Source organism: Pipistrellus kuhlii, unplaced genomic scaffold, assembly GCF_014108245.1.
Source record: "Pipistrellus kuhlii isolate mPipKuh1 unplaced genomic scaffold, mPipKuh1.p scaffold_m20_p_9, whole genome shotgun sequence".
Taxonomy (NCBI): domain Eukaryota; kingdom Metazoa; phylum Chordata; class Mammalia; order Chiroptera; family Vespertilionidae; genus Pipistrellus; species Pipistrellus kuhlii.
The window spans coordinates 22,750,746-22,775,424 of NW_023425595.1; the positions used below are offsets into that span (position 1 = coordinate 22,750,746).

General features: G+C 35.7%; 1 protein-coding gene across 20 annotated transcripts in view; it reads left to right on the forward strand.

Moving 5' to 3' along the window:
- The window catches only part of SOX6 (SRY-box transcription factor 6), a 525,015-nt gene that overhangs the window by 278,544 nt on the left and 221,792 nt on the right, over nucleotides 1–24,679 (forward strand). For all 20 annotated transcript variants that reach the window (XM_045577988.1, XM_045577991.1, XM_045577992.1 and 17 more), the window contains one exon: nucleotides 22,612–22,701. In XM_045577988.1, coding sequence (XP_045433944.1) covers nucleotides 22,612–22,701 — 90 coding nt within the window. The remainder of the gene's footprint in view (nucleotides 1–22,611; nucleotides 22,702–24,679) is intronic.

Below are 24,679 nucleotides of genomic sequence, written 5' to 3' on the forward strand. Positions count from 1 at the left end.
AGGGGTCACAGGGCAGCGGACGTGGCCCTGATGTCAGGCTAGGCCTAGAGGACCCTATGTGCACACAATTTAATTGTGCACTGGGCCTCTAGTATGAAATTATAAATATGTACATGCATGTGAGATTGCTTTAACTTGTAGTAAAAGGATGCTCATAACTTTAAGTTATGTATTTTTTTACTCAAATTTGCAGATAAATAAACATTAAAAAAGCTTCTTTTACACAGTAGTTTGCTTTGTTACATGGAGAGAGAATGCATGCTGGCAAGTAATCAGTTGAACACAACTGAAAGCCATTTGAAAAGTTGGGACTTGTGAACATTTGGCACCTTGGATCTATTTTATTTTTTATTTTTATGAGGTTTCTTCTGTTGGTGTTAAACTTTTTAGACTTTACTTCTCCTGGTACTTGGACATTTCTTTGAAAGGTTAGCTGGAGAATGAATAAAAGAGTTCTCTTTAACTCTTCCTTAATGGTAGCTACAAGAAATTTTATCTTCTTTCCACTATTGTACACTGTTGTGAGTTGCTTGCTTTACATTGTAGGGATGGTCTAATTCCATGATCATTGGACTGACCTGTGATAATACCAGAGTAAATTTTGTTCTTACTAAAAATTGGTTTGATTTCTGTCACGATATAGTATTTGTATGACAGAAAGAGGACATTTAAGGGAAAGGAATTTATTGAAATAGTAGGTAATTACATGCTTTCTTACATGCACTGGTGAATATATGCATGCCTTATATTTACACACATTACTATACAGCATAGATATGCCTTCTTGTTTTTAAAAATTTGTATCCAGTACATGATGAAATCAACAAATGAACCATCTACAAGATAAATGGTTCCCTTTAACTATATTGGTGCGATCAGTCACTTGGGTGAGAAAGTAGCTCATGGTCTATAGGAAAACACAACAATTTCATTTGCATTGGGTTTTAAGCAAGTCATTGTTTTGCTTGGAAAATGTGAAATCGGTGAATGGGCTTGTTCTTTTTGTAGAGAATTACAATAGCACACGGAAGCTTCTGAGTGCTTCTGACAGATGTGTTGGCGGTTTGCCACAAAGAGAAGGGTGCGGCCCTGACTGACAACTTGCAATTATATTATGATGAATGGTTCTGATGTGTGTTCAAGAGAAAACCACTTTCTAGAAAGTGAAAGTCATACATACGGTTCCTATAAAAAAATAAGCTCAAATAAAGTATCATAACTTTCCTTTTATTTTTGCATTTTGGTCAGCTCACCAATTTGAGTGCTTCTCCTTTTACAGAGGTTCTGTTTTTGATAAATCAAAGACCAAATCCAAAATTTTTGTGGGGAAAACTAATTTGATACCGTTTTTGGCATCAAAATTACTTTATCTGCATTTTTGACATCCTCAGAGCAGTCCCTAACGCTTACACAAATACTTAAAATATAGACACATGTCCATAGTGTGGCCACAAGGATTACTGGAGTTGAGCATTCAAAAGGGAACTGCTCTTTTTTGATCAAGTCACTTCTTGGTAGACTTTGTTGTTTGTTTTAACATTGAAAAAACAATGCATCCAAACAGCCATGGATGATCAAAGCTTTGGACCGTTTTGAAATTGTCTTTGCCCTCTTCTGATGTCAGTTATCTTAAGAAAAATCTGAATATAGTATCATATGTAGATTTTTCAAGAGTTGGTATGCCTCCTCAGTATAGAATTTCATTACTCAGTGATGAAGCTATAATGCATAAAATATGTATTGACTAAACTGGCATTTTTAGCTTCATAAATTAAGAAAAAATTGACTGATTTTTAAAAGTGAAATCAAATAAAAATGGAAAATTAGGTTCTGAATGTCTTTTATTGAATAATATTTAAATTGTGAAATTGTAAGTAACTTTCAGCACATATACATATATCTTATTTGAAATGCTATTATTTTTAAAATGTAAGTTTTTATCTGATTCTCTGAGGAGCCTAAGGCATGCTATTTTTGCAGTTAGGGAACACCTACTGAAGACATTTGGTAAGCAACATTGTAATTATGAAGATGCAATTCAAATACATGCTGTAATATTTAGCATTTGAAGGAATGTAGTCACAATAGCTAAAGTCTTCAGGAATAATCACATAAAATAAGGCTCTAAAAAATATTACTTAAAAAAGATAATCCAACAACTGGAGAAGAAGAATTACCGACTTACCCTAAATTTCTCAAATTTATTAGGTTATTTTGTTTTTTACATGTTAATTGAAAATAGGTCATATAAAGCTTTGAAATAAACCAGAAAAAAGTTTTGAATGACTTTTAGTCTCCATTTAAGTATCCAGTTTTTGTCCTTTGGACTGTTTATCTCTAATTCCCTTTGTGACATGTAGGGTGTGTCAACTGTGATATTTTAATAGTGGGACATTTTCATTGTTACTGAAATAAATGAAATCTTTCATAGTGATAGAATGGTAATGTAAAAACCATGGCATTCTAGTGCAACAATCCTGAGTCCTGGAGTTTCACTGTAGATAGCGCTTCTCAGAGAGAGAGAGAAAAAAAAAAGACATTTATACCTGTGGTTTAGGGTCTTGCCACAGTTCCCATTAGTCCTCCTGTGCTTTCTGTTCCCTCCATGGCACTAGGTCAGCATTTACCCTTCAAACCTGTGTGTAGAGCAAGAAAGTGAAGTCTCGATCAAATCTTGTTTCCTGTTTGGGTTTCTCTTTCTGAACCCCTTTGAATTTTCTTTACCTGATCAGATTTAGGCTTGTATTGTCATTTAAAACTTGAGCCTTTATTGATAAAGTGGTTTGTAGTTTTTATCTTCATTCTTGTTTAAGTCGTCTGTTTAAAACCTGTTATTTTCATCTATAGGTTTTCTTTTTACCACTTAGGTTCGTGTTCTCCCTCCCTCCCTCCCTCCCTCCCTCCCTCCCTCCCTCCCTCCCTCCCTCCCTCCCCCCCTCCCTCCCTCCCTCCCCCTCTCTCTCCCTCCCTCCCTCCCTCCCTCCCTCCCTCTCTCCCTCCCTCCCTCTCTCTCTCTCTCTCTCTCTCTCTCTCTCTCTCTCTCTCTCTCTCTCTCTCTCTCTCTCTCTCTCTCTCTCTCCTCTAAACTTGGTGTTGGGGCTTTGGAGCTCCCAATCTCTGTGCTTAATTTAGGTTTTACCTGGAAGAGAATTATTCACCAACCATTTGCAGGTGCAAGTTAAGGCTTGTTGGAAATATTGACATCTGAGCTCTGAACGCTGAGTAATATCTTCTGGTTCTGTGTAGTTTTGATCATATGGAGTTGTATTTGTGGGAGGAAATAGATTGTATTGTTTTATGTTTGTGCCATAGGTCATAATTATTGTGGTGTTTATAGGATAATAAACTCATTAGGCAATTATGTCTTGAGAGGTATTTGAAACATTATTTGTTTTTTATCTTGAAAAGTCTCAGGTAGGTAATAATTAGATTTCACTTGGAATAGTTTATTTAAAAAGAAGGTACCTGGAATAAAAGTAAAACAATAAAATGAAAAACTGCATACTTTCTTTTTAAAATATTTTGATTTTTGACATTTTAAAAACAAACAAGGCTAAGCAGTAATAGAAAACGAGGTGAATACATCTTTCCTCTTAAATAATTGAGGTGAGGTGCCTAAAAATTTTATAACATTTGGGTAAAATTTTCCTCAACTACTCATCATTGATCCCATCATTTTTTTCCAGCTGACATTAGTCAAGGACTCTGTTCTATTGTACAAGGCACATGAGGAACTGGCTAAGTGGTTTTTATACATGCTCTCATTTAGTAGATAGATACTATTATTATCTTTACTTTGCAAATGATAAAATTTATTTAATGAAGGTCACAAAGTTAATAATTTACAGAACCTATATTTGACACCGTGTTGAATAACTCCAAATCCAACGTGATTATCATGCTATGTAGAAAGCTATGAGGAGAATCGGCTGTCAAGTGAGGTTCCACAGCTCTCTTCCTCCAGCAGAGGGGGAAGAGAAAGATAAATCATTGTGGGGTTTTCTTTTTCCACTCCTGATCCAGAGAAGATTTGGAGCCTTTGAGGCAGTTACTGCTTGAGGCTGAGGGATGAATGAAAGGTAGGTAGCCTAAAAAGAAAATGCACCTTTTGTTAAATACTTATTTAACTTTCCTAAATACTTATTTAACTTTCCTAAGCAGTTCAATGTTCCCTTTTTGTCCTATTGGCCACTTTGTGGTAGATGCTGTTCACATAGTATTTTAATCAGCTCAGGCTGCCATAACAGAATAACATAGACTGGGTATTTTAACAGAAATTTATTTCTCACTGTTCTGGAGAGTTCAGTTCTTAGCTTGCAGATGTCTATCTTCTCATTTTGTCCTTACATGGTGTGGAGAGAGGGAGGGAGGGAGAAGGAAAAGAGGGAGGGAGAAGGAAAGAAGGGAGAGAGAAGGAAAGGAGGGGGGGGGAGGGAGAAGAGAAACAGGGAGGGAGGGAGACAAACTCTCTGGTGTCCCTCCATTTTAAGGACCCTAATCCCATAATGAGGGTCCCAAATTTACGACCTCATCTAAACCTAATTAACTCCCAAACGCCCCATCTTCAAATGCTGTCACATTGGGATTAGGACTTTAATATATTTATTGGGGGGGCCGCATATTTCAATCGATGGCACATTGTCAGTTTATATGCCGTAGGTGCTTTGCCTTAGAGCTAGGATTTTGTAGTAATAGTGATTAACATTTTGTTTCTTCTATAAAGTGTTGAACATTTATAGCTCAGACTAAACTACATTTTACTAACACAACCACTCTGTGTAAAACTAAGCATTTCTCAAATGTTCTCTCGTTTAGTTTTTGCAACAAATGAGGAAATTGAGGCTTTATGCTTCAGGTGGCATGACTATTCAGTGGTGAAACTTACATTAGTTGGGAATGCTTTAGGCTGCCAGTATCAACAACAAAACAAAATATTAAACCACCTTAGCTTAAAGAAATAGGTGTTTCATTTTTACACACAACAAGAAGTCTGAATGGAGTGTCTGGTGTTGGTACAGGAGAGTAACAATGTCAGGACTTGACATGTATCACCGCAATTCTTCTGGCCTTCCTTTCATCAGGGCAGCCCCTCATTTTAATAGCGGGAGCAGAGGGTGGTGAGTGGCAGAGCATTATTCCATGTTTTTCTCTTTAAGAAAAATCAAAGTGAGAAACTATTTCCCAGAGCCCCATAGCAGGCTTCCTCCTTTTGTCTCATGGTCTAGAACTTGATCACATGGCCAATGTCCCTAGCTGCAAAGGAGACCAGCAAAGCAAATGTTTGCTCCAGCAGCCTCTGTAGTGAAAAGCAGGTGAAGGAGAGAGGGGCTCTGGGTGGCTTTGGGGTTGCCAAAAACAGCCTGTTTATGATGACGATTCTAGCTTAGTTGTTCTGATTCATCTTGCTGCCTCTCTGGTGGAGTCTTTAACTTTGCTGAGGGAGGACTTAGAGTTTTGAAAAATCCGAGGAGTCATATTTTTGTGTCCTTTCAGAATTTTGTGTGACTTTCAGAAAATATTAGAAAAGAGTTGGGTAAACATTAACTTAGTAGTTAAGAGCACAGGCTCTGAACTCAAATTGCCTGGGTTAGAAACCCATTTCTATTACATATTAGCTGTCTCACTCTGGGGAAGTTTCTTTCTTTTGTTTTTACATTTAATATTATTTTGTGTTAGTTTCAGGTGTACAGCATAGTGTTTAGATAATTCTCTGCTTTGCAAAGTGTTCCCCCTGATACTTCTAGTACCTAACTGGCACCATACATAGTTATTATAATATTATTGACTATACATATTTTCTGTGCTGTACTTTGCATCCCGATGACTGTTTTGTAACTACCAACCTGTACTTTTCAATCCCTTCACCTTTTTTTTACCCATTCCGACACCCTCCGGCAACCATCAGTCTGTTCTCTGTATCTGTGAGTTTGTTTCTATCTTATTTGTATTTTTTAAATATTGTTCTTTAGATTCCACATGTAAGTGAAATTATATGGTATTTGTCTTTTTCTTTGACTGACTTATTTCACTTAGCACAATACCCTCTAGATCTGTCCATGTTGTTGCAAATGGTGCCATTGTGCTCTTTTTTATGGCTGAGTAATATTTCTTTGTATATATGTACTACAGCTTTTTTTATGGGGAAATTTCTTAACTCCACTGGACATATCCCACAGACTTGTCTATATTAATGGAATCCTTGCATTTAAAAGCACTTATCAGTTTGATGTATAGCATATTAAGTCAAGTACTACCATATTAAGTACTTCATAATTGTTAGTTGTTATCACCACTATGGGTAGAAATAGAGTAAAAATCTACCAGAGTACTACAAGTAGATATGAAATAGAATATGAACATATATATATATATATATATATATATATATATATATATATATATATATTTTTTTTTTTTTTTACATTGTCTGAGAAAATATTTACTGCCTTCTGTGAGGAAAGCCAAGACTATGCATAAAATGATTTCAGGTAATAACAAGAAACTAGATATATTTTCAAAGAAAAGTAAAATACATATTTGGTGTCCTTGAATAGCTTATCACTGCTTCTCCAACCCTCTTGCTGCCTCTGGCTGCTCTTGCTGAAATGTACCATTTTCTCAAAGTATATTTGCCTCTGTTCCCCTCACAAACAGACTTTTAATGTACATGGTCTTAGGTGATAGGAGGAAAAAGATCTAATTATTTGATTAAAATAATTCATAATATAATGTGAATGATCAGTTTTCTTAAGGTGTTTTGTTCTAAGGTTGAGCTTATATCTTGCAAAGAATCCTTACTTTATGTAATATATAAGGATTGGAAAAGAGGGAGAGAATGGTATAATGTGCTTGCATATACCCATTACTTAGAATCTAGAATTTTCAAAATTTTGTCACACTGTGTTTGTTAATTTTTTCTTGCTTTTACTTTTAATTAATTTATTTTTCTAAAATAATAGGACTGCTTTAAAAGTAAAAGGTATACGCCCAGCCAGCATGGCTCAGTGGTTGAGCATCAACCTGTGAACCAGGAGGTCACTGTTAGAGTCCTGGTTGGGCACATCCCTGGATTGCAGGCCCAATCTCCAGCGTGGGGTGTGCAGGAAGCAGCTGACGAATGATTCTCCTCATCATTGTTCTCTCTCTCTCTCACTGAAATCAATAAAAACATAAAAAATAATTAAAAGTTATAACTTTCCAATGCCTCTTGCCTAATCTCCCATGACATCGACACACTTCCACGCCAGAAGAGGTGTTGCAATTTGTCACTAAGAGTTGAAAGGTCTAATAATTGGTCCAGGGGCAATGGCTTAGTTCATGTTTTGCCTATTGCCATCAGTTAGCTGCTAAAACATACTTAAGAGTAAAGTAGATAGTCTAGGTGTGACCTCAGCAATATCACTTTGGATATTGAAGATTAACCTCAGTTTTGGCCAGCACAATGAATACAACACTTGAATCTTGTCATTGTTTTAAAATTAAACTAGTTCAGAAAAAGGCAAGGAAGAGAATAACCATTTCTATTCTTCTACATAGAATTAAACATGAGTAATCTCTTGGCATATTTGCTTCAGTTTTTAAAAATAGCTTTATGTTTTTATTAAAATTATACTCTTTTGAGGAAGAAATCAATGTTGAAAAATGTGAAAATAAAGAATAGAAAGATTAATACTATTACCTTAAAATTACCATAATTAATACTAGATAGATACCATACTAATGCATTTATACAAATAAGAGAAGAAAGTAGATGACATATGAATTAATGGGCAGATAGAAAGAATTTTGTAAAAATGGGATTAGATTATACACTGAGTGGCCAGATTATTATGATCTCTAAAGCATAATAATCTGGCCACTCAGTGTATATCCTGTATAATAAAAGGATAATAAACAAATTGTCCCCTTGACCAGGAGTTCCACCAGTAAGCAGACCAGCCAACTGCCATGTCCCCTCCTCCTGGCCAGGCTAGTTAGACCCCACTAATGCACAAATTCATGCACCGGGCCTCTAATAGACAAAATAGAAATAGAACTAGAATTAAAGGAGTTTTGCAATCCCAAATAAATGTTTATTTTCTACATTAGAGTTACTTGCTAAAAGATTCTCCTTAATGTTCAAAATGGGGGGAGACATGAAAAAATTAAGAGGTTTTCTCTTTAAAAGTTACATATTTATTTTTAAAGAAAACAGTTGGATTCCTGTTTATAAAATAAGGGCATTATATGCTCTTATACTTTATCCCAAATCTCCAGCACTGATTTCTGATTTTTTTTGTTAGTTATTTTGCAAATTTTGCAATGTTAGGGTTTATAACATTTACATTCTGTTTTGTAATTAAAATTCCCACAGTGTTTATTCTATATGTAATCAATACTAATTATTTTACCCAAGCTTTTCTTTTTTTTTTCTTTTTTTCTCTTAATTGGGTGAATTTTATTTTGAGAAGTTTCCCTCCCAATCTCAAGAATAGCTTAGCGGTATGTTATGTATTCTCAAAATTCTTTCGCAGTTGAGTCCACCTGCCTTTAATCGTCATATGTAAATGATACGTCCTTAGCATAATATTCTTGGTCATACTTTTTCTCTCCAAGATTATTCATATATTTCTCCTTTGTTGGTACTTTGCTTTTTCTATTTGGAAATCTGAGAAAATTATTTCTCAGGAGTGAGAAGATCGTGGAGAGAACTCGGCTCAGACACTACGTAGCTTTTATTTGGGGGCTGACCTGTCTCTACTGAAAATTATCAAATTGAACCCATTAAAGCTAGAAAGCTTAAAGAAATGACTTCCATAAAGGAAATAGAGAAATTTATTCAAGGAAATACCCTGCAAGATGTGGTAGGCCTAGAAAATTTTGCAGTGGAATTCTTTCAAATCTTCAAACACCAGATAGTCCCAGTTATATTTAAAATGGAGGAAAATATCATTATTATTTTTATGAAGTAAATATAAAATTATATCTAGACTATATAGTACTATAAGTAAATTACATACCAACTTAATTTATAAATTTTGATGGAATAATATAATGTTAATAAATATAATCAATACTACATTAAAAATAGGTTGCACTATAACTAAATGGGAATTATGCCCAGAATACAAGCATTGTTCAATATTAGAAATTTCCTGAATAGAATACACTATATTAAAAGATATAAGGGTTCAGTTAGTATTGGGATCCAGATGTAACATGTTAGAGAACTCTATGGGTCCTTGGGAAGTAAAAATTAGGATAAAATCAAGGCTGTTCTTAGTTATTTCAACTCTTGTTGGACACTTAAAGCTTAAAGTTCATTATCATCATTGTTATTTTATTACTGTCACTATCCTTTAAGAAATCCATTTGAAACAAAACCTAATCATCCAAATAATTTTCTTGCAATTTTTGCTTTGGATTTTGAGAACATCTTACAAAAACTAAGGCAGATGAGTGGGAGAGGAGAAAGTCACCTGTCAATGGATAACTTGATAAGACTTACGTGAATTTTGAGATTGGTTTCGACGTTAAAGAGTTAGAAACTGATTGCAGTGATCTTCTTTCTCAACAATGAATTATTTTGCCATTTGAGACTCTGACATAAAATTCAGGAAAAACTTAGAAATATTTCTCTGCATTTTGATCTTAATGCGTCAATGATCTGACCATAAGATGTTCTCACGGCTTTTCTTCCTATGGTGAGTCATCCACAGTCAAGGCACAGCCTGCATATTTAAAGCACCTGGATGTAAAATACAGCTTTATGTGTAAGGGACTATGTTGCCTAACAAATACAATGACTCTAAGGATTATATGGTGTGCAGCTAGCTCCCTTCTTTAAACATTACACTTCTGTTTGAGGCTGTAGCTAATGATTACTGAACGTGTACTCTGAGACATTGTCTCTTTACTTTCAGAGAGAACACTTTTAGACTGGCCTCCTTATTTTTGTTTGTTTAGCCATGTCACATTTCAGCTGAGGCTTCAGGTATATTCTCTGCCCATCTGGTCAAGGACATGTACCTTGGTTGCAGGCACATCCCCAGTAGGAGGTGTGCAGGAAGCAGCTGATCAACATGTCTCTCTCATTGTCTTCCTCACTTCAGCTCAGTATCTGGCTCACATGTATATATTTTCCTTTTTAAAATACAACATGGTATTAGTTTAAGGTGTACACTGTGTTGATTGGATACATTTATACATTATAGTATGATGATCAGCATACCTCTGTCACATCACATAATGATCGTGTGTGTGTGTGTGTGTGGTCATTGAGAATAAGTAAGATCTAGTCTCTTAGAAACTTTGAAGTTTATAGATAGTATTGTTGACAACAATTACAATGCTGTTCATTAGATCTCTAGAACTTTACTCACTAGTCGCAAGTTTTATTCAGAACAACAGATGTATATAATCTTTGAATACTAAGAACTGATTTTAGAACTATATTGTTGATAAGCTTGAATGCCATTTAATTATAAGAAGTTGTTAAGTGCCCACATTTGATGTTCACAGTAGGGTCAAAACATATAGACACATACTATTATCAGCTTTCATTTTAGATGATAGCTGTATTCCCTCTCACACCACTAATTGTTGCCTAGTTTGAATAGAAGATAGAAAGGCATATGAAGTCCATCTTTCAGCTATGTATGGGGCTGTTGGGAGAGCCTTTGTGCTCTGTGCCATCAAGAGAATTGGTCAGTGTTTGGACTTTCACAGAACAATACTTAGTTGAGAATTTGCTACCATTTTCTCTGTTTCCTCTCAAAATAATAAGAAGGCGAAATATTTAAGCTATAATTTTTCTTCCTCTGACTACAACTGTTTTCTTTTTTGAGAGCATAATTTTAGCTTTTATTCTCCTTTCACTCAAAATGCCAACATTGAAAATAAGGTTAAAAATGATTTTAGAAAAAAGAATTTGTGTTTAGGTAGAAGTTTTCAAAATGCTGATGATTACTTAATTTATTGCCCTTGCTGTGAGAGAAATGATTCTTGTAAAAACTAATGGCTTTGCCTAACCCGGTTGCAGGCTTGATCCCCAGTGTGAGGCGTACAGGAGGTAGCTGGTCAATTATTCTCACATCATGATGTTCCTCTCTCTCTCTCTCTCTCTCTCTCTCTCTCTCTCTCTCTCTCTCTCTCTCTCTCTTTCTCTCTCTTCCTCTCTTAAATCAATAAAAATATATTTTAAAAAGTAAAGACTAATGGCTTTAACCAGCCTGCTTTGATCTTAACAAGCTGATTATCATTTATCTGTGGGTCACTTTTTCATATAAAGGATAGTATTCCATTATTGAGAAGAACTACATTAAATTCCAGGTTTGATAGCAGAATCCCAAATGGAGCATTTCCTGTTGAAGTGATGGGCTTTATGAGTGTCCTGGATCTGCCACTTTAAATTGCATCTTCCTGCCCTAAACAGTTTGGCTCAGTGGATCGAACGTCTGCTTGCAGACTGAAAGGTCCCAGGTTCAATTCCGGTCAAGGACATGTACCTTGGTTGCAGGCACATCCCCAGTAGGAGGTGTGCAGGAAGCAGCTGATCAACATGTCTCTCTCATTGATGTTTCTAACTCTCTATCCCTCTCTTTTCCTCTCTGTTAAAAAAAAATCAATAAAATATGCTAAAAATATAAATTGCATCTTCTCCTAGGGTTTTCTTATTTGGGTCTTTAGTTCTACCAGTACATTAAACATTAGGGAACTGTGATTCCCTTGAAAATATTTTCTTTGGTGCCTTAAGTGTAGCCAAGGCATGATGATATATTAAAAAGAAAGAACTGAAATCTATGGCAGCATAAATGGTAAGTAATTACAGAAAATAGACATAGTAGTCAAATTGTGTTTATACTATTATTTACTTGTCTTTGGGACACTAGTAAGATTTACTATACCTTGTATTCTCTCATCTTCATTCATTCTCATTGATTTACATATTTTTATTTAGTGTCTTCTATGGTCCAATGGCTATGCTGGACACTAAGGATATGCTAATGAGCAGGATAGATATATTTCTTGGTTTCATAGAACTTACAGTCTGATAGAGAGGATTGATGATGAAGTTACTATAATAGTATATGTTGAAAGTCATGCTTTGGGTAGCATATTATTTCAATGGTCTACTGAAGACATTCTTGAGGAGAAATGGCTTTTAAATTGTCACTGAATGAATAAGAGTAAGTAAAAGAAAGTAGTGGAATGTTTCAGACAGGGTGAAGAGCATATGTAGATATCACAAGAAAGAGTTTGGCAGGCAGCATCTTGTTCTTTGTGGGAATGGACAGAATTTCAGTATGGAGGAAAAAGAGAAGAATAGGCAGTGGTGAGAACACCTAGAGAGGTAAGTGGGCCCAGAACCATTTAAGTCATTTAAGGGAATTTAGACTTTATTCTAAGGGTAAATGTTTGGAGAATTTTAAATCTAAGGTTAGAGAAACTTTGTGCCTTTCCTGGATTTCTTCTTTCCTACTTCAGTAAAAACTTGTTTTTTTTCATTATAGTCACATGGAAAGTGTCATCTTCTAACTGCAGAAGCTAAAAAAATTGTCCTTTTTTGGGGGGCGGGGGTGGAGACAACGATACATGCATTTTTCAGGTACTCTGGGATCTTACAATCTTATTTCTATTGTTGTTCTCCATACGCAAATGCCAGGTGACCTCTTTTTTATTTATGGAAGGTTGTATTTATCTCTGAAGTAATCTGTTCTACATTTCACCTTTACAAGTAGAGAATTAACTAATATTATATGGCATCCAGTATGTATTTTGTAAGAAGTAGCCTGAGCATAGGGTAATAATTCTGTATTTTAAAATATTTTATTTAAATAAACCATTCGTGTGGTAAAAGTACACTCTTATGTGTACCTCTTGATAAACTTTTATATATATGTACACACTCATGGTAATCATCATCCTTAACAAGAAAAGAACATTTCCAGTGTCCCAGAAGGCTCCTTCATTCTCCCTCCCAATTATAACCTCCAAAAGATAATCACTATTCTTTCCTGTCAGTATAGATTCATTCATTTTGTATGTTTTTGAACTTTGTATAAAATGAAATTATAAAGTTATGTTCTTGTGTTGTTTTTTTCTTTTGTTTTCATTCAATGCATTGTCATTGTTACAGGTAGTAGTTTGTTTTATTTTGTTGCTGTGTAGTATCATATCTCTATTGAAGAGGTGGTATTTAATGTAGGCACTTCAGAATAAGCATCAAGAAGGTTGGGGGGATGTTCTGGTCAGGAGGACGTCATGAGTGAAGGTGTGGAAGGGAAACAGCACAACACTATGTACAGAAGAGTGAGATATGTTTGGTGTTCTCAATTGAACCGAATGCACAGCTATGGGAGGCTGGGTGTGAGTGGAGAGATTGAGAGAAAAAAGAAAAAACTCATGGACAGGGACAACTCATGGAGACTTGACTTGGAGTGGTGAAGCTCAGGAAGGAGGGAGGTGGGAGAGTGGAGGATGGTACAGGGGGAGAAAGGATGGAGACTTGACTTGGAGTGGTGAAGCCCAGAAGCAGAATTTGGTTTTAGTTATTTGGATGTAAGTGTGCTAACACAATTCGGTGATTGTCAGGAAGGAGGGAGGTGGGAGAGTGGAGGATGGTACAGGGGGAGAAAGGATGGAGACTTGACTTGGAGTGGTGAACACACAATACAGGGTACAGATGGTGTATTGTAGAATTGTGCACCTGAAACCTGTACAATTTGGTTAACTAGTGTTATCCCAATAAATTCAATGTAAAGGGAAAAAAAGAATAATAGGAGATAAATCACTAGGGCCAGATTATGTAGGGCCCTAAAGACCTTGCTTTAAAGTGATCTTTATGGTATGTCAATACATAAATAAAACAGATAAGAAGGGTTGTTTTATCAGTAAAAACTTATTTTATAATTTCATTTTATAGCATTAAATATAATCCTTTAACCAAAGCAATGAAGCTATTTTGATGAACAAAACTGAAACCCAGGCTTGTTGATCTTATGAGGGTTTTTTTGTTGTTGTTGTTGTTTTAAATATATTTTTTATTGATTTTACACAGAGAGGAATTGAGAGGGACAGAGAGTCAGAAACGTCAATGAGAGAGAAACATCGACCAACTGCCTCTTGCACTGGGGATGTGCCCACAACCAAGGTACATGCCCTTGACCGGAATTGAACCTGGGACCCTTCAGTCCGCAGGCCGACGCTCTATTCACTGAGCCAAACCGGTCCCGGTGATCTTAGGAGTTTTGTTGTTGTTGTTGTGTGTGTGTGTTTAATGAGCCTCAGTTTTCATTTTATTTCTGATGTATTTTCTTTAGGTTGTTTCATTTTAAAAAAATCCTAATTCAGCCCTAGCCAATTTGGCTCAGTGGACAGAGCATTAGCTTGTGAACTGAAGGGTCATGGTTTGATCCTGTCAAGGGCACATGCTTGGGTTGCGGTTCGGTCCCCAGTAGGGAGCTTGCAGGAGGCAGCCGATCAATGATTCTCTGTCATCATTGATGTTTCTATCTCTCTCTCCATCTCCATTCCTGTCTGAAATCAATAAAAATATATATTTTAAAAATCCTAATTTAGATAGCTAAATAATTGTAAATAGCAGCCCTATATGAGTTTGCTTATAGTTATTGCATATTTTCAATAAAGCAAGATATTTACTTCAATGTTTGAACCTGGTAGTAATAAATGTTTTAAATGGGGAGTACAAGTCAATGCATTGGTGGTTTCCAGTGTTAAATTTGAAACATAACACATTTGTCTGAATATGACAGCTTTTGTTATGATTTTCTATTGTTTATTTTTTTAACTTGTAACTGGCAGAAACCCAACTCAAACTAGCTTAAACAAAACCAGGAATATATTGGCTTACATTACCAAGAAGCCCAGAAGCAGAATTTGGTTTTAGTTATTTGGATGTAAGTGTGCTAACACAATGTAAAGATTTTTTTTCTCTATCTTATCTTTGATCCTCGCTACCTTCCTTCTCCCCTCCCCCCCCCCCCCCCCCCCCCCCCCCAGTATTTTTGGCTTCATTCACTCTTGTTGCTCAGTCTTACTTTATGTGCCAGGGACCATGGCCATGACAGTCTCATGCCCACATGCTTATTGCTTCCAACCTGAGCATTAGAGAGGCTTTCCAGATAGTTCCTGGATCAAATTCCTCTTTGTGTTCCTGGGAGGAGCAGTAGGAGGCAGGCAGCAGTGTCTGTGATTGACAACTTGCATCACAACAACAGTAGCACTCAGAAGTATTCCCCACTTTCCTGAAAACAAACAAACAAAACAAAACAAAACAAAGAAATAAAAGAAGGAATATAGAACACAGTGGCCACACACAAATTATTTTTCTACTGCCCAAAATAGTTGTGTGTGTGTGTGTGTGTGTGTGTGTGTGTGTGTTTAAGGAGTTAAGCATGCATTTGAAAAAGTAAAAATGAATTGAAGTATTTGTAGAACTCAAAGTTTTATATATGTTAATTGTTTGAGTATGCAAATTAACACAACAAGTAGGCTGCAGCCATGGAGCTGGAGCAAGCAGGACTTTTGGATTGCCCCCGGCGATGGAGGAAACCAAGCTTCCCATATGCCCTGGCCAACCCTGGCCTCCACTCAAGGCTACAAAGTTTCAATTATAGGACATAAATAAATCCCACATACCAGGCCTCCATTTGGGTCGCCAGGGGGCATGACTGGCCTTCAAATCACCACAGGCCCCTTGCCCAGACCACCCCATGTCCCAAGAGAACCCCACCCTGATCCTGGAAACCCTTCAGGAAAAACCAGCCGGCCCCCACCTGTGCACCAGGCCTCTATCCTATCTTAATAAGAGAAATATGCAAATTGACTATCACTCCAACACACAAGATGGCTGCCCCATTGTGGTCAAAGATGGCTGCCTCCATGTGGACACAAGATGGTCACCACAAGATGGCCAGCAGGGAAGGGCATTTGGGGGAAATCAAGCCTGCAGGGGAGGGCAGTTAGGTGGGACCCAGGCCTGCAGGGATAGCAGTTGGGGGGACCAGACCTGCAGTGGAGGGCAGTTGGGGGCAACCAGCAGGGAAGGGCAGTTAGGGGTGACCAGGCCTGTAGGGGAGGATAGTTGGGGCTGACCAGGCCTGCAGGGGATTAGAGTTAGGGCCAACCAGGCCTGCAGGGAAGGGTAGTTGGGGGCAACCAGGTCAAAAGGGAAGGGCAGTTAGGGGCTAACAGGCTGTCAGGGGAGCAGTTAGACATCAATCAGGCTGGCAGGGGAGTAGTTAGGGGGTATTCAGGGGGCAGGCAGAAGCAGTTAGGGGCAATCAGGAAGGCAGGCAGGTGAGCAGTTGGCAGCCAGCAGTCTTGAGTTGTGAGAGGGATGTCCGACTGCCCATTTAGGCCTGATGTCAGTACGACCGGGCCTAAATGGGCAGTTGGACATCCCTTGAGGGGTCCCAGATTGGAGAGGTTACAGGCTGATCTGAGGGACACCCCCCCAGTGCACGAATTTTGTGCATCCGTCCCCTAGTAATTCTATACTGGCATTGGGCAGCTGCTACCAATTAGCATTTGTACTTTGATGGATATGAGAGGTGAATTTGGTTTTGAATAATCCCTCTGATATTGTTCTAGGTGCTAAGTAGCCCGGGAAAGCAGATGAAAGAGACATATCTTTTATCTGTATCTAAATAACAATGTGAATTCCATGAGTGTTTGTTAACTCTCAGTTTTAAGAAGTCCTTATACAAAATTATCAAAGACTTTGGTAGATAAAAACAGTGCAAAGAGATATTGCACCTAATGTGATGACGTTGCATGTGTATTTCTGGCAGATTTCAAATGTGGGGCTTTCTCTCCCTTATAAAAATGCCAAAAATCTGGTATCTAATAGTTCTAATGATACTTAAATAGCTCCCTCTCCTCCCCCTGGCCCCCTCTCTCTCCATACTATCTAGTAAAGTGCTTGTGGAATTACATTTTTCCTGGAAGGAATATATCTGATTTAATGGCCAAATCATTTTAAGGCAGCACAACAGAATTTCACAAGCACTAAATCTATTTCTTCACACCGATCATGCATGTTTTACTCAAGCATTGAGTCATTAGCATGTTTATAATGGTTCTAATTTAGCACAACATTTTCTGAATTTTATCCTTGAGTCATTTACAAATTGTTCATATTGAATAAACAAAGGAAACAGATTGCATTTTATACTTAGTAATTTATCTGAAAGAAGAGGGGAGGGTTAATTGTTTTAAAGTTTTGGTCTGTTTGGGGAAGTGAGCCTGCTTTTTTCATTGCTAGGCATAAATGCCATTTCTCATCTTTTTGGGGATAAGGGGAGGGGGGCTATGGAGGAGTAAAATGAAAAATTAGGACCAGGACAAGATTGGCCACTCCCAGAGGGGAGTGTGGAGCAAAAGGGGAGCTGGCACGAGATTATCCAAAACAGTTGGTGCATTCCTTAATGATCAAGTGCTTGAGAAGTCCAGCTCTTCCTGGCAGAGCATCTGTGTTGATGTTTATATCATTCCCTGCTGTATGGGAAAGGCATGCTTTCTCTTGCTGCTTGGCTAAAAATAGGGTGGAATATAGCATTGTATGAGATATTTTAAGATAGCAAAAACATTTAAGAGGTTAAAGGTTCGGCTTTTGGATCAGAAAAGATCAACTGTGATACAACTCGTGTTGTTCCTTGCGAGACTGCATTTTAGCGAGGGTTTGTCAGTGATTCGAACTCTTGGTTAGGCAAGTTATTCTTGTTTCATTTGGTGCAGTCTGAAAAACCCACTCTGCTGTCTTTTCCGTCAGCTTCCCAGTGGGAAGAACAGGCCTGAAAACAGCCTCTATTTATACCCCCTTGTTCGTATTTGGAAAATCAGTTGTTTCACTGCAGAGGGGGAGAAAGAGAGGCGAGCACAAGCAGTTGTCAGGGAGTGTGCCTTCTACGTTATCGTGACTTCAAAATAAAACTGGCACATTTTAGTGTCTAATTATTTTTAGTGAGCTTAGAGGGTTTTAATTAAAATTTAAGAGTGCTCTTCAAGCTCTCCAAGCTCCAATTTTATCCCACTGTATTCTGAAGCACTTATCACTGTGGAAAATGTACAGTAACTGCCTGTGCATCTCTGTTTCCTAATAAAAAAATGTGGGATGGGATGATCAGCAAGGGTATAAATATATATTGTTAGATTACTTGTAAACCAAGGTCAAGGGTACTTTTGACAAGTTATTGTTCTTGGATGCAGAGAAAAGTAATTGCATTTGAAATGTGTAATTCCTATGGTAAAAATAAGTGAATTGTTTCAATATTTTCTTAAAGGAGTTAAGAAAGCCGTAGGAAATCTGCACAGAGGAGCAGCAGTCTCACTAAAATACTTTAAAGACATTTTCTATATCATGTTTCTAATGGCCTAGCATTTCTAAATTTAAACATTATGACTTTGAGGTAAGAGGAATAAGTGGTTACTTACAGGTCAATTGTCTTAAAGTACAATAATTTTTTCCATTTAATTTTTTTTTCTATTCCCCCATGCTTTAGTTTTAGTGATGATTTAAAAAAAAAAAAGTATTCTTTTTGACCCACTTGAAATATCTTTATTTTGTACAGAATAAGTGTTAATATGGCCTTGACTTTGTTTACTAGAAATGATTTTAAATTGTTTTTAAAACACTGCTACACAGATTAGAAAACAAATATCCCACATACTCTCCCTTTGAATTTCTCTTGTACTGTAAAATTAATTATTAGCATGAAAACCACTCTTGACTCATATGGACTGAAACCTAGTTGCTTAGGAAGCAGAAACATTGCTTTGCAGTCATAATGCAAGATATTTATTAAAAATTAGTTCTGAATTGCCTTTCCTGTTCTCTAGGAAAAGTTTCTTTAAAAACTTAAATTTGCAAAAAAGAAAAAAACAAAACAAAACAAAAACTATGCAACTGAAAATTAATTTATAATGTATCAAAACCTTTTACACCTCTGATTTTAATATAAGGGAAAACCCAGGTCCAGCTTGATTTTCCATAGTCCTTTTAAAATACATTATTTACAAAAATGAGATAAAAATAATAAAATTTTGTATTTTATTGACTATGTGTTGGTTTTAGAGGCTAATTCTTTCAAAGTAAGAGTAATTAAATTTGATATGTTCCATTTTTTTTACCAAAGTATGTAGCTTACATTCATTTTTAGTATGTACATATTATGGTGACTTTTTAAAATACCACAATGTTATAGTTCTTTATCTCAATTTCTAAAAAGTATGTAGCTCCTTTCCTGTGTCTTAGTTAAAGACAACTCAGTCAAAATACTAAAATTTGAATAGTCAAAGTCAGATCATGAAATAAGCTGCATATTGTCTTACTGATTTGAGGACTATGGCACCACTCTACATTTTTTTTTTTTTTTAGCTGCTTTCAATTCAATCATGTAAAGCACATTTAACTGAATAAATAATCCAAGAATATCCTGGTGGTGTTCAGTACCTTTCTGCCATTTGGGATCCTGCCTGACTGGTGAGCTACAGCCACTCTGAATGCTCCTTCCTATTCTTTCCTTAGGATGCAAACTGGAGTTCTTTATGTATTTGACCTCTTAGGATTTTGCATCTGTACTTGGGGCAAAGTCTGATCTGACCAACTGCCTCTGTAAAGCTGGTGTCCTATTAATGTGGTGAAGCATGTAGTACAAGGAGATGAATGCTTACTTTTAATTTCCACCCTTACCTGGATACTGTTTTGAGTGGGGAATCTTAAATTTTAAAAATATACAATATATAAAAATTAAAATATAAATGTTTATGTATATGTTTATTACACATTTCCTCATTTCAAGTCAGAAACCTCTTGGTAGTGATAATCCTCTGCTTAGGTAGTATTTGTTAACAACCTGAATCTTTTGGCCCTTCTGTTCTCTCCTCTCTGGCTTTCCATTACACTGTAGCAAAATTACAGTTATGAAGTAGCAACGAAAAATAATTTTATGGTTGGGGGTCACCACAACATGAGGAACTGTATTCAAGGGTTGCAGCATTAGAAAGGTTGAGAACCACTGCATTACAGTAGGAGTGAGTGAGCTTAGTACTAATTGTGGGATGCTCTTAGAAGTTTGGTAATCAGATAATTAGGTGAGAAACTGGGAGTTTGTCAAGAGATTCTTCAGTGTTTTGAATCTCTCTAGAATCTCTGTGCATTGAGATTAAATGATGATAAGGTTGTATTTAGTGAGTTGTATGTCCTGTCCTATAGATAAAGGCCATCAGTGGTTGTTATTACATATTTGCATGAGCTATAATAGAGATATGCAAAGGCTGCTTTATGTCCCCCCTCAGCTTCTTCTACTGAAATAGGAACTCATATAGCTGGATTGATTTAGCATTATGGTGAGGATTAATTTTTCCAATAGGAATGTGAAATGCTTTGAAGTTATTAATTTTATTATAGCTTTTATTGAAAGCTGTGTCCCTATGGTTTGATTTATGTGTGTTCTTGTTGTCCATATAGTTCTATTTTTCCCCCATGGAGTTGAAGCATTCTTTTCCTGGAGCTCAGAAAGATTTCAGGTCTATTTATAGAAATGAGAGACATATTTTTATGTTTTACATTTATTGTGTTTCTAACCCTAGTTTATAAACTTGCTGTGAGTTTGTGATCATTACTAGAAAATTGGGCTTTTGTCTTTTATGATTACAATATATGCTCTCAACTCAAATTTTAACCAAACAAGTTATGTTTTAGCATTTGTATCAGTGATTAGCAGTTTAGTGTGATGTTATAACATGTATGAAAGGGCAATAAAAAAGTAACAAAACTGGGTAGGATAGAGAGTTGAAGATGTTGTGTTGATTATTCTTACCCATGTTCTGATGGTATATCAATATATCGCAGATTTTAAACCCTATTTGCAAAGTGTAATAGGCATGGCTTTGAAGATTGGCTTCATAATTTTCAAGACTCAGTGTTATCTTTTTTTATGACTTCAGTAAAAATACCAAAAAAAGAAAAAAATGTATAGACCAAAGTACACATCTTGTTTCTGAATTTAAAATAAATGTAGCAAGAGGTCATTTGGAAATTAAAGAGAGACTGCATATATGAGTATGCATGTAAACCCTGTTGGAAGGTCACTCAGAATCCAGTTTTTAATCACAGTGGTAGGTCAATCGTTGGAGCCTAAGAAAACTTGAATAGGAAAGAATGGGAAGAGAAAAGGAGGGAAGAGAAGAGGGGAAGAAGCAAAGGAAGGGGCAGGGAGCTTACTCTTAATAGAATCAAGCTGGCTCCTATTTAGAACTTCAGCTTCCTTGATAGCGAGCTAGTTCGGTTGTTCTTCATCAGCCATTTCAGGATGCACTGATCTGGATTCCATCCATTCCTTGATTGATTGATCATGTCATGGACGAATGTTAATTGTTTTCACCAATACTTTCTAATCGTGCAGCAGTCTTCCCATCTCTAACCCCAGGCTTGCTGTCTTTTTCTAAAGCTTATCTAGTTTCTAAAACCCTTTAGATCCGTCTTGACCTTACTGTCATTCTGAAAAATTCAAGGAGGATTTAGAAGTTGGAAGGAAAAAAAAAAAGAAAAAAAAAAAGAAAGGCAAAAATGATAAAGAGAAAGGTACTGATAAGGAGAGGAGAATCGTTTGGATACAGAATAACAATTTAAATATAATTTAAAAAGAAGTTATCAGAATTTGACACTTGGAATGTTAAAGTTTAATGGGATTATGCTTCACACCAAGGGTTTAGTATTTAAGTCTGCATTCTCTTTTGGAAATAGGTCCTATTTGTTAAGATCTGAGGCTCAAAAGATACATGTAAATAGTTGTAAGCAGTAGCTTCAGTTGCAGATCCATCTGAATACAGAGGTAAAAGAATGCATTGAGGAAAATGTGCTAATTATTAAGAGTATCCTGGTTTAAGTTTCTGTAACCTTTATGAATCTTTATAGAAACAAGTGTAATCATTCTCTGTAATCTTGTGTGCTACTCAGAAATGCAGCAGGCAACATGTTTAAAGAAGTATTTTCTTGAAGAGAATATACATCTCTTTTATACAAGAGAACTGCAGTAGTAGTTTTCATGATCTTGACTTTAGTTTCTTTACATTTTGCTATAAATGGGTTTTTTAAGAATGAGATTTGCTATATTTTTTGTTTTTAAGAATATGTGATTACAGGTTGATTGATCTTTACTCCCTTGAAAAATTGTCATTCTTCCTTGAATAGCACATGGATTTTGCTTGAAATTAAAACATAATCACCTGGATTGAGAGGAATATTGTTTAAATTTAAAACTGTAGAAAGACCCCATTCTCTGTCCTATCAGTCTAAGAAATGCTGAATGCTGACTGAATATTTACAGAATTATAATTATAATACCAATACAAGTTTATTGAGCCTTATATTTTTTCTTGGGAATAGTTTAAATAATCTGGTAAAAAATTAGTTGTGTTATTTTATAATACAGTAATATAATTGTTTATATCCTAAGGTTAAAACAACAACAACAAAAAATAGCTTTGATCTTTTTTAAGTGATAGAGTTTCTTCATAAACTAGCTTTCTGGATTTATAATCTTTTAATACTTATAAAATAAAAAATATATGTAATATTTTGAATACTTACCTTTTTTATTTTAACAGATTCCTCCTGCATGGAAAAACTACTATCAAAAGATTGGAAGGAAAAAATGGAAAGACTAAATACCAGTGACCTTCTTGGAGAAATTAAAGGTACAATATATAAAATATCAAATAAACCCATGTGGAGATGTTATTTTTTATAACAATACATTTGCTGATTTTCTGTACCCTAACATTAATTTCTTACTTCTAATATTTGTTGATTTATGAGAGGTAAATGTATAGTATGTCCTTGAACTTATATTCTTTTTAATGTTTACAGAATGAAATTTTTGGCCTCTCTTTTTATTATTCTATAACATATATATGATAGGATAAATTGTTTTTAATTTACTTAATTAAAAAGTATTAACATAAAATGTTATATCAAAGATGATGAACAAATTAAATTAAATTAAATACAATTTTAGTCTTTTCTCTTAAGTCCTAATATAATAGCTTTATTTATGAATCCAAATCAATAATTTGAATTTTTTTATTGAAAAGGGTCAACTGTAGCACCTATAAAGAAAAGTTTATAGAATGTGCTATACATAATGGTTTATGGGTAGATTCTGAGGTCTGTTTACTGGTTCAAATCCTGGCCCTGCCATTTACTAGATAGTTGACTTTGGACAAGTCACTATCTTCTCTGTTTCGAATTCCTGGGAACTAAAATGGGGCTAATAACAGAACCTACCTCACAGGCTCCTTAAGAGAATTAATACATGTAAAGCTTTCAGCATTGCACCTGGCAATTAAGGAAGGACTCATGAAAGTTTTAGTCATTGTTATTATTAATATGCCCAAATGTTGATGCGTTTATTAATCTTAAAACAGATTTCACAGGATTTAAAATTTCATAACCTCTTACCCTGTTGATGATGATGGATATCTTAATTTTTAAAGTTATGTGATTGATGTTATTACATGTTAAGAAGTGGACAATCCCAATCAATACATCACAGAATAACCTAACTCTCTCGTTGATTTCTTTAAGGAAATGAAGTACTGTATTATTAATTTTTGCTATCATGAGTAGAATCCTAAGTCATTAATTAATTCTGTAAGTTGCTCCTTACAGACTGGCATCACTGTCATTTGCACTAACAATTTGGGAAGTTTATTAGATTAGGTTTCTGAATTTACCCAGCAGCATCCAGGTGAGTCTTCCTATTGGTCATGGATAATAAATACCTCATTTAAGATGAATATTTGGCAATAGCTATCTGATGAAAATTTTATTTTGACTTTAGTATAGAAAATTGCCTAGGGTTCAGACATCTTATGTTCTCCAATGAAGAGAAAAGGAAGTCATCTCCCAATGAATAATTAACAACTCATTCCATTATCTCATGCAGTATCAAAACCAAGTAGAAATTTAATAGTATTTTGAATTTCACTGCTTCTGTTTTTTACTTATGAAGGCCACTTACTATTTTGGAAACAAGCCCTCACCGTATAACTGAGGGGTAGAAAGAGAGTCATTAGTGCCATATTCTTTATCCAGCTGCAATAGCATGGTCTGTGCTACTTTGCACGCCATTCTGTGTTTTCTTCCCTTCCCAAAGTCATTGGTTTTATAACAGTGAGAACGGAAATGGTTTATGCAAAGTCAAGCATTTGCCAGCATGAAGGATGGAGGTCTTGCTTTCTCTCAGTCATATGGAAGCTAACATTTTATTATGTTATGATTAAGCATCGTGTTTATACACATCGGGTTATCTTTTCTCCCCTGCTCCCACTTCCCATCTTACTTTATTTTTAATTCTAATTATGAATTTAAAATATATAATAATTATACTAGTCTCAGATGTTCCAAATACATAAATCTTGAAAGTGAAACACATTTGAAAAAGTAGGCTTCTCAAATTCTTGAACATTTTTCTTTCTGGATTCTATAGGAGGCAAGTGAACTGTCATTTGTGTGCTACTCTTAGTTTTATGGGCATAGAAAATAAGATTCTTATTAAATTTTTCATTTTGATTTAGTCTACTTAATGGTCTCTTCTTACATCCTCATATTTTGTCACCATAAAATTATACAGAAAATATAACAATGTATAATAAAAATGAAAAAATTAAAGTA